Raw genomic sequence first — 11912 nt, 5'->3', positions numbered from 1 at the left:
ACCTTCACATTATAACGCCCCCAAGGCTGAAAGGGCGAGCATGTTTGGTGGGACGGGAATGCGAACCCGCGACCCGCAGATTGCGAGTCGAGCGTCCTAACCACCTGGCAATGCAATACAGACTGGGAACACGCGATAAACTATTTACAAGTTTCTGAGTAATGTCGCGTGAGTATCAAATTTCGTTAGAAGAATATTTACATAATTTAAATAAATGAAAAAAAGTTTCACAAGAACATGAAATCTTCAATCACATCGTAAAATAGTTCACGTACTTACAGCTTAAAATGCTATATAGAAACAAGAATTTCTGACAAATTTTGTCAGTTAATAAAGTAAGATCCACTCACAGCTATAAAATGTTCGATTTTTGTCCATAATAGTCATTTTGTAACGTGTTGGGGCCTTTTAATGATGCCCTTTTAATCGTGGGGGCGATATATATGTGAAGGTCAATCCCACTATTCGCTGGTAAAAAGAGTAGCTCGTGAGTTGACGGCGAGTGGTGTTGACTAGCTGCCTTCCCTCTAGTCTATCACTGCAAAATTAGTGACGGCTAGCGCGGATAGCCCTCGTGTAGCTTTGCGCGAAATTCAACTCAAACTGTACCGTTTAAGATGTACTTAGGAATTACATTTCAAAAGTGGAACGTTGCTTTCAGGTTCAATTCTTCAGCGATGACGCTAAACCTTGATTTCTATACGACATTCTTACAGGCAAGGTCTTTATAATCTTTCCTGAAACAAAATTAGACGTTATACACGTACACGTATATGTTGTCTGAATTGTTCTTTACGGTTTTTTCCCGTTCATAAATATATCTCAAATATCTGATCCACTGATTAATATAGAAGAAGTTAATAGCATTAATGCTACATACTTTTCAATAAGTATATAAATATAGGTTTAATGTGATGAATAAAGAACAATTCAAACACCATAAGTTACAGATCACCACTACAGGAGAGACAGTTTGGTTCACGGTTATTGATGAAGGATGGAATTCCTCGAAACCGGCCTATCTCACTGAAAAGGGCGATTCGGATGATAGACTGTGATTCACTTTTCTCTCTCTGTCTCTGAAATTCGTCAGTTTGATGGTGATATAAAGAATAGCATTACCTAAGTCGTTTATAAATGAAAAACACGGTTTAATAGATAATATTTTGTTCATTTAGTAAAATGTTCTTGCTTATGATTTGGTATTTTTATGAAATTTTTGAAAATCATTTTTATTATCATTAATGATTACGATAAAATAATAATTATAGAAAAAAAAATCAAATAGTACTTGATAAATCTATATAATAATACATTCGTTCATGTGTCTGTTACGAAAATGACGTGTGCGCGCATGCGTATTTAGATAGTAAAATGAGCGCGCGCGTTATCATGACAAAAAACATGAATTATTATTATAATAGACTAGCAGGGACCCGCAAGACATTTGTGCGCAGATTTGTGTCTTTATTGCAATAGTACTTATTTAAATACAAGATTTCTAGAATAATACAAAAAAAATTCTAATCGCACACACCAAAATCTTCTCATACTATAATTCTGCTGCCAGTACACCTTATAAGCATGCGCAGTAAGAATTTTACCCAGAAAAACAATACAAGCGCCTGCCTGCGCCAGAGAACTGGAAAGCTCAACGAACAATTCACTACAACTGCTCTAAAAATGGAGGAATCAAGACACACACACACACACATACACAATAGTGTGTGTCTTGCGAACAAAAAACAACCTGCAGGACACACTATGTGTTATAAACAGGAGTGATAGTTTAGCGATTTTCTGCCTTCTGTAGTTCGAAATGTGGTAACTCTTACTTCACATACCAAATTTTAAAGTAATCTACCAAGAAATACCCGAGATATAAAATCTCCAATTTTGATAGAGTTTTTCCTATTTTTTTCTTCGCATCAAAAGTACGGAAACTTTATTTTATAGAAAACACACTGAACTTTTATGGATTTTTTTTCTTTTTCAAATCTGGTACACTGCTAGATCTTTACAACCTACAATTAGGAGTCTCATTCGGTGTCAATATAAGCCACATGTGCAGTTATTCAACTAAAACCGCTCAAATTTAACGAAAATTTTTGCACAAGCCTACGCAAAAAGTCACGTGAGCTATTGGTTAACATTTTTACTACAGCTTCAACTAAGAGTAAAAGTGGATCTTTTTTTTTAGTTTTTTGACATTCTGATTAAAGACGGCTGATTTAGAGCAGCAAAACAATAAGGTGAGAGGACGTGCAGATACATTAGTAGTTTCTAGCTCAAGTTTTCAAAAGAATCATACGGGTGGACGCTCATTATTAATTATTGACTGCAAACTTTTCAGCACAAATTTACTAAATTTTATGAAATTATCCTAATCAAAGAGCGTTTAGCGTCACGTGATATTAACTTAAGCAATTAGCATAAATAATAATGCTTGATACGGCTGTACCGATTGCATGCGGGTGATGACAAGAAACTGTTAATCTAAATTCCATGGCATTACTATACGCATTAACACTGCTTTATAGAGGAAAACTACCATCGTATATTTTAAAGAATTGGGTTGGTTCTGTAAAGTAATGGTCTGTTCCGAATAATAGAGTTGCGATCCTCAAGCTAATGTGGGTTACTGTCGAGTGTCACATTCTTATTTGGTGTGGTTTGTTTGTGTGTATTGACAAAAAGTCATGATATACAATCAAAAACACCTTAGGTGTGAAAAAAGGTACGTCCAAAAAGGATTCAGTGTGCGACTTACAGTAATGAAACTAAAATTGGCGGCCAAACTGGTAAATACACTTATAAAATTGATTAGAATTTAACAGCAAATATTTATTTATTAGTTAGCAAGGTCGCGTTTTTGGTTCAATTTGGGGCATGATAGTGTAATTAATTCCTAACAATTTAGTGTAGAATATCCTGCTTGCGAAATAAAATTTGGCATCAACATTATTCATGCGGTTCTCCCGTCATTTCAAAAGTGAATGTTTAGTTTTGCCTGCGTGCGCAGCTTTTCAAACGCAGCGCGGGTAGCGGCCGTCGTAAACGGGAGACAGACGAACACTCGGACAGATACCAGAGATGGTTGTATGTTATATATTAGTGGTTGTATATTACATATCAACTCTTAAGTAAGATTTGTACCTTTAAAAAGGATGAACATTTTACCCAATGATGTAGTGTTCCTAGTTGGACAAGTTTCTGTATCCTTTTTAAGTGCGGATTTACACTTTACAGGAATATTATATATAATTTAAGAACTACAACAGTTCTTAAAATTTTTCATTTTTGACCGTTTCGTATATTACCTGAGAAGTATAAAAGTAACTTTAATTGTGGTTGAACAGTTTTGTTTCTGACGCATAATATATATTTTTTTTAAAACCGGCCTAGCTTGTAGTTTGTTTTCTGAAAGGAGGACGAGTGTGAAGAAGTCAATCACGCAGATTTTACCATATGCATGAACACAATAATCGCCATGTTTACGTTTTAATCCTATCTAAAGTGGATTAGGAGTGCTGTGCAAATACTAACGCTTACAAAATATTTGGTTTAGTTGGTAGGCGATGTTTAATATTTGTCTTTAACTTTTTATATTCAAAGTTTAAAATAACGTATGTTTCAATGAACTATACGCAAATGTGTTTTGCCTAAATTAATCACTAGATGAGTGCAGCATCATTTCATCTGGTTCAGTACTATAAGTCATGCAGTACATAAGATGACAAATGATTGTTGTGTAATACATCCTAGTTAAAGGTCAGTCTTGTGGAATCCAAAAGGGGATTTCCCTTTTGGGGAAAAGAAAGAGGAGCCAAACAAACTACAATATACACCAGTTTCGGCCAACGAGGTTTTGAACTTGTCTCCTCCGTTTGGTTAAAAGGTCACCGGACATTGTGTGTACTTCACAAACGAGTATACTTTCGTAAACATAATTCAAACCATAATTTTCTAAACTACTAACATGATATATACGTAACAAGCATGTCAATCATGCTGAATCTACTAACAACCAACTTGTACCTATACCCACGTAATCTGTGGAAAGAAACCTTCATAAAATCACTTGACGTGCCTTAATTTCTGCGATAATTCCATACCGTAAATTATTTAATCCATTATTTTTTTAAAGTCAACACACCTGTAAGGTATTATAAGGCAACAAGTATAAAAACGACATAATATTCTACCTCAAGATTTAATCTAAACACTTTTTAAGCTGTACATCACAGTTAAAAAAAAATTATAAATGGTACCCCACTGATATTTTATTGAAACATTCTAAACAGAAAGACGCCGGCCATTACTGACACCCGATCCCAGGCTTTGTGTCAAATTCTACCTAGTTGTTACGTTTTCAAGGACATCTGGTAAGAATTACGAGTAGCTTTGGTTCTTTAAAAGCAATAAATTAAGAATACACGTTATTTCAACGTGCACATCAGACACATATATAAACCCAAACTTACATCAGAAATACACGTGAACCTGACGTTCACATCAGACGCAAGCATATGTGAACCGTATCTTCGCGTCATACACACAAATGTCAATCCTACGTTCGCATAAAACACACATGCATTTAAACCAAGTGTTCACAGACACATATGTGAACATCACGTTCACATCTGACACACTTACGTGAACCCAATGTTCACATTAGACACAAGCACGTGAGCTTAACGTTTACACCAGACACACAAACGTTCATGTCAGACACGTATATGAACTCGTCGTTCGAAACACACATTTGAAACTAATGTTCACATCTCGCACACTTGTTTAGGATAATTTTAAATGTTAGTTTTGTCATTAAATACTTGGGCACGTAAGTTTATTACTAGTTATTAAACTGATTGTAAAAATTGAAAAATACACAACTAAAACTAATTTAAAATGACATTCACTGTATAAGGTTTTATTTTTAATCTAGGTGAATTTGAGAGGGCGAAGACCTTAAATTATGTAGTTGCTGGCCGCGAGGGCGCTGTGTACCCATGTAGTAGACAAGACGAAAATTGATTTCCGATGTGTAGCATGTTGTGTGTGTGTGTGGCCTGCTTCTACTGGCTCAATGCATCTTCTCTTACAGAAACAATTTATCAAAAATTAGATTGCGCAAAAAAAAGATCGAACAGTTACTTTGATAGACACAACCTTACTGGTTACTTCAAAAGAGCTGTGATCCCGCATGCAGTACTGAAACCACAATGTGCATATACAAAATAAAAATATTATCTTGTGTACAATACCATAATATTTTCAATTCCTGGACCAGCCACGACAGCGAAAACAAAAAAAAAAAAATGCCAAAAGCTACAACTGTGTCTAGTGTACTTGTCTTAAGCTTCTTTGCTGTTGGAGCATAACAGCAATTTTTATTTAGTTAATTTTGCGCAAAGCTACTCACGGACTAAGCTAGCCGTTCCTAATTCAGAAGTGATAGACCAGAAAGAAGGTAACTAGCTAACACCACCCACCGCCAACTCTTGGTTTGTTTGTTTGTAATTAAGCACAAAGCTACACAATGGGCTATCTGTGCTCTGCCCACCACGGGTATCGAAACCCAGATTCTAGCGTTGTAAGTCCGCAGACATTCCGCTGTGCCACTGGGGGCGCCAGCTCTTGAATTAATCTTTACAAACGAATAGTGGGATTGACCATCACCTTATAATTCTCCCACGGCTGAAAGGGCAAGCATATTCGATGATAAAATTCGAACCCGCTACTGCAAAATTTCGAGTCGAGTGCCATGATGCCAGGGCCCACTAATAACAATTAAAAACATTTATATTTTTAACTAGCAGAAAACAATTTGACTTTATTCGTACTGGATTCTAGGTATAAATTTTAAAAGCATAGGGTTCTACGAGATACCTGTTGCAGCTTGTGAATATATAAAGAGGAGAAGAAAAAAAAAGCTTTAACATTAGGAAAATAAACGTGTTTTGAATTCCTATACGGATGTATGCCCAAAATATTAACAAAGTTCTTTCTCATTTGCAAGGATTTAATTTTTTTTCTAGTTTTTGGAAATAGTAGAATTGAACCAGCTTAGTATATTTATCTGTACCTGTCTATTAAAAACGTTAGGTACCGTTTATATCCTAGAATATTAAATCAACAAATCAAACCACTCACTCAACGATTCACAACTAATATTATACATGTCGGTTTCACGTTATCTGTATGAGCAATTGGAAACTTCTCACTATTATTCCGTAACACATAGAAAAGTTTGATTAATAAAAGTCTCAAAATAAAATAACTACAAAATTTACGGTTTACCACTTTCGCTAGTCTATTTAATATCGTTAACTGACTTTCCTGATATTATGTAATTTTAATTTGTTTTGGTCAAGAATTTAAAAAAACTGCAATTTACCTTCAAGCCATTCCCATTTAGGTATTTTTTTGTAGGTTGATCACTTTCTTCCTGACCACTGTTTCCTGGTTTCCACTTGACTCCAACCCATTTTCTGTCATTTGTCTTGGTTGTGGGTTTAAGAGTTTTTTTCAAGTCTGTACTGTTCATGTTTTTGTTGGTATTCGGTAAAGGAGATTCTGACGGCGGACACGACAATAGCTTATGAAGGACAGTGTTTTTTAACAAACTTTTTGTATTGGTGGGTTTGATACTATTATTATTCAATACTAAGGAACTGGTGGTTTCCACATTTAGATGATCATTAACTTTAGTGTCGACTGATGAACTGCTTCCTTCGGTGGTCCTAAACATTTTGTTAGTCTGGATTTCCAAACTGCTTAAGAATGAACCAGTGGAAGTTTGGATCGAATTATTTAACAAACAACTTTTGGTTTCAACAGTAGCTCCAACTGTAGATTTCATCAACATTGGCGTTTTAGATGTGGCATTTAGACTGTCAATCAAAACTGAACTGTTTTTACTAGTTTGAAGTAAAACTTCCTTCAGCCCTGGCGAGGAAGGTGCTTTAACTATACGCGGTTGTATGTTTCCTGATCCAACTGTACACATTGTCTGTGAACTTCGAAGTTTATTGTAATTTGTAAATTCGGGAAGGCTTTTACGATATATCATTTTACCGTGTACTTCGGTTTTCACAGGTTTCAGGTTTTCGGCGAATTTCCAAACGGGTATACCACTAAGAGTAGCGTTTAGAATCTGATAAGGAGTAGTTTTGCTAGTATTCTCGCTGGATGAGACTCGATTAGGAAAAATATTGTTTACTTCTGAGGCACTATTGGTTTGTGTATGTAAGGTTGTCTGATGAACTACAGGTTTTAGTAATGAAATTTTCTGGTTTTCTGGTAGGTGGCTAGATGAGCCGTTTTCCAACTTCTTCCTATTGGTCTCGGCACTAAAAACTTGGTAAAAAGTTTTATCTGACAGAAGTTTTACATCAGTCTCAGTACGCAGCTCAGAACTTGTACTGTTTGAAAAAAGTGTTTTGTTGATTTCATTAACAGGAGTCTGACGAGACGCACTGTGTGGCAGCAGTGGTGGTTTGTTTTCCACAGCACCCGGATTTACGTAAAAGGTACTGTTTGAAGCAGATGGTCTGTTGACCTGAGAACCTAATACTAGATGAGAATTATTGTTTAAAACAGTTGTGTTGTTAGACGTCTCTGTAAGAATAACTGGATCTGAAGTATTGTTCAACAAAGATAATCTTTTTGCATTAGTGCATGTGGTAAGATAAGATGTATTAAACAAAGCTGGGCCCTGGTGAGATGTATTATTCAACATGTGAATACCACTAGTTTCACTGCATGGTACCTGATGACAGATGTTGTTTATCGAACATCTTTTGCTAACCTCTGCATGTGAGAATGTATATGATGTATTGCTAGATGACACTGTTCTATTAAGATCAACATTTGGGCTTCCATAATTTGTGTTATTGGCGGTAGGGCCTGGGCTCCGATCAGATGTTCTGTTTAATATAGGCATGTTGGTAGCCTTCATATTTGGGACTGGAGAAACTGTATTCAATACAGATACATTATTGGCTTGTATTTGAGTTACATGACGCGATTTTAAGTTTGACACAGGTACAATATTTACATCAGTGCTTCGGACTTGAAAAGATGATGGTTGTAACAATGCCTCACTGTTTGTACTGGTACGCAAGTTCTGGTGAGGTAAAGAGCTTAAAGGCGCATTGCTAACTTTATCTTTACGATAAGGAACTTGATCATAAGCAAGGCTAGGCAAAGATCTATTGTTTACTTCAGTTCGAAGCACCTGGTGATGAATAGGGTTTAGCAAAGGCCCACTATTTGTTTTGATATGAGAGACCTGATGACGGACAGGGCCCACTAATGAACCACAGTTTACTTGAGAATGAGATACGTGTTGTTGGACAGAGCTTAACAAGGATCCACTGCTTTCTTCAACACGAAGGACCTGATGATGGACAGAGTTTAACAAAGGTTCGTTATTTTTTTCGGTAAACGAGACCTGATGAAGTAAAGGTTTTAAAAAAGTGTTATTGTTTGCTTCAGTATAAAGAGCCTGAGGATGGACGGGGCTTATCAAAGATCTGCTGTTTGCTTCAATGCAAGGAAGGTGATAATGAACAGGCTTTAACAAAGACGCGCTATTTTTATCGATATTCAAGATCTGGCGAGATATAGGGCGTGATAATGATGTATTATTGTCTGGTTCGGTACAAAATACAGGATCTGTTTTCTGATTAGATAAAATTTCGTTTTGTAAACTTTCATTTGAGGTGTCGATGTGTGTGACCTGTCCAGACACGTTGTTGAACATAGGTGGGTTTGTTATGCTAGTTGATCTATATGTATTTTGTGTTAAGTCGGGCACTAGTGTTCCACTGCTGGTGTCTCTTTGTGTGAAAGGGGAGGATACACTAACTAGCAACGGTTTACCATTTTTCTCGGTACACATATTTTGCCGAGACAAATCGTGGGTTTCAGAAGGTAAGAGCAGAGAAATGGAGCTCTCAACCCCAAGAATTGTCTGAGATGTAGTAACAAAAGAAGACAAGTTGTTCATTTCTACAGATGAAACTTGAAGTGAATGTTCATGCAACACATTTTTATTTTCACCTTCTGTGTCCGTGATTTGATTAAACATGTTTGATTTAGGTGTTAGACTTTCGGTTTTGGAAAGTAGTGCATCATTTGATGATGAATTGATTCCAATAAGCGATGAGGTTGATTCATTTGTATCAAATTCTTGAGAAATGTTTATTTCCTGAGATGTGTCTTGAACGCTGTCATTCAATGAATTAGAAAAATCAGCCAAAATTACATTACGACATGCCTGTTCTTGGGATACATTATTTACGTTAACATTTAGTTCTTCTTGTCCCTTTTGCAAATTCTTGGACAAATATAAATATTTCGGATCTCTGGTCAAATTATAATTTGTATCACATTTTTTCTCCACCTTAGGAGCAACTGTCACTTTCGGTGAAGAACAACTAGTATTATTTAGCATTCCAGTTTGCTTCGTGGTTGCTATGGTTACCACAGCCGCTGTAAGAGCTGGGGGGTCGGGGTACAGTATAACATTCGCTTGACCGTCATTTTCAGACGACTTATTTCCACAGAATGCTACTAAACGTGGCATTTTGGGACCTTTGATATTGGCTTCATTATCTTCGGTGCTGCAATGGCGTTTGATTGGTAAATCAGAATGCTCAGTGGGTATAGCATGGAGCTGTGTAACCGTCGACTCAACCTTTACTTTGCTTTCTTGACTAATGTGTGTAGGTTCGGGATCGTCATCAATGACTATAACTTCATTCACCGTGTTTTTACTATTTCTGAAATGAGGCCTCGCAGGCAAGGCTGGTGGGAGGTTATCTCCAACGCTTCCGTTTTGCTTACTGTGTTGTCCTTTATACATTTCTTGTGACGACTGGACCAGATTGGACTGTGATCGCATGTCATCTTCTAGCCTAGCTAATCCTCCCAAGCTGGAATAATACGATTTCACAGAAAGTCCAACAGGGTGGTTCTCTACGGAATTGCAGTTCCTTTCCCTGATCAACCCATTCCAAGAATTGTGACCTCTCATGTCAGAGGGCGAAGTTCGACAGGTGAGATGATTTTGACTCTGATTCGTTCCGATAGCAGGTAGTGAACGTGAAGTGTGTGAACTCTTAATATACGGAAAACGTTGAGATGATCCAGCAAAAGATGGAACGCTCCCATTGTGCGAGTCTCCACCATATCTGGTGACTATGAAATGTTCTCTGTTGTCGTAGCTCCCTGTGCTAATCGTTGAAGAAGATGCATTCATAACATGGTATGGAACTTGCCTGTACGGAGCATTAGTAACTAGACAAGCGTCAGTTGGGGTCGATCTACGTACAGGAAGAGGTGTGTATGGACCTACGTAGGGTGGGACACTTGCTGCTGAACGTGGCTCGCCATTTTCTAAAAAACTGACTTTCCCACTTGAGGGACGTCTACCCAAGTCTGAGGGTAGAGGACTTTTTCTAGAACACAATAACGTAGATGTGGACATTACGTTAACTGCGCTGTTACCTGTGTATTCTTCTCCGTTAGGCCGGAAGTTTAAGTGAATAGAAGACGGGTCAGTGACAGATGATAAAGTTTTGGTTCGACTCAGTCCCGACGTGCATAGCGCAGCTAGCTTCATGGAGCGAGACGGTTGCTTTACAGAGAGGTCGAGGGGGATGTTTCGTTCCCGTCCAGTGGTTGTCATGGGTACATCCACTGAAGTGGCTGTCCGAGAATCACACGGACGGACAGAAGTCACAAAACTTTGAAAGTACATCTTGAAGTGACAGGTTTGCCTGCGGGAAAAATAACAGATCTATTAGGTAACCATGAAAATGGGACCACAAATCGATTAAAATTAAGAAATATTTCTTCCTCCTAACAACTATCGTGTTTAACAATCGTGTATATCAATAAAACTTCACCTACGGACACACGATTCTTTCATTTCTACATAATAAACTTGAACTTTCGTACGAGATAACAAAGGTAATACATCTTAATTCCGGTAGAGTAAACAATAACTATTTAACCGTTTCTTATCAAAATATTTTAAATTTTCTGAGGTAGTACTAATTTACTAAATACTGATATTCAATATAATGATCACAGTTACTAAAATTGTGGCCAAATAATTTTGTATCCATCTTTCCAAATTTTAAAAATGAGTACAGTGTAAAAACTTTTCAGTTCTGACCAAGGTTTTTGCGTGTGTATCTATATAAATATATTAGTACTGTCTGTTGTCTGCCCATGTTAACTACTTCGCAGGGTGTGGATGGATCTCCATCAAAATTGGTATGGTGGTTCATACAGATTTTCAGTTTTGCGTTTTTTATTGGGCGTTTTTGTCGTGTGTGTGTGTGTGTGTGTGTGTATATATATATATATTACCACTACTTCGCTATCATGTAGATGGACCTTCACTAAATTTGGTATGGAGGTTCATTGGATCCATGGGGAGACACACACAAATTTTCAGTTTTGCATTTTGGTTTTTGCGGTTTTATTGGCGTTTTTCACAATTACATATAAGAGAAGCAACTTTTCATGTCCTAAAACAACCTTTCATTAATCATGAATTTACATAACTTCCGTCCAGGTGACGGATGCTCCAGCTAGTATATACATATATTGTTAAAGAACTAGACCGATAACTCTTGTCCAAGGCGAAAGCATAAAAATGGTTTAACGCAGAGAACTCGGCCAAGTTAAACGTTTACTATCACTAACTTCAACAGACAGTGAATGATTCATCCAAAAGAGAGGTCACTGCGCATGTCCATTTTACGATTGAGCAAGTGTTTCCGCTTTCTGTGATTAACGCTGGAATGACTCCAAACACGTAACACTACTAAAACGGGTTAAAAGCGAAAAGCACACTTTAAATATATATATATATATATATATATAATAAA

At 36.9% G+C, this 11912-nt stretch overlaps 1 protein-coding gene across 2 annotated transcripts in view; it reads right to left on the bottom strand.

Moving 5' to 3' along the window:
* LOC106457306 overlaps positions 1–11912 on the bottom strand; it is a 96612-nt gene that overhangs the window by 42912 nt on the left and 41788 nt on the right. For both annotated transcript variants that reach the window (XM_022383176.1, XM_022383177.1), the window contains exon 2: positions 6401–10790. In XM_022383176.1, the coding sequence (XP_022238884.1) occupies positions 6401–10771 (4371 nt within the window). In that variant the 5' untranslated portion in view covers positions 10772–10790. The remainder of the gene's footprint in view (positions 1–6400; positions 10791–11912) is intronic.

The sequence above is a fragment of the Limulus polyphemus genome, unplaced genomic scaffold (genome assembly GCF_000517525.1).
Source record: "Limulus polyphemus unplaced genomic scaffold, Limulus_polyphemus-2.1.2 Scaffold315, whole genome shotgun sequence".
Lineage (NCBI taxonomy): Eukaryota > Metazoa > Arthropoda > Merostomata > Xiphosura > Limulidae > Limulus > Limulus polyphemus.
The sequence above is the reverse complement of the archived record's forward strand: the minus strand, read 5'-3'. Positions and strand labels throughout refer to the sequence as shown.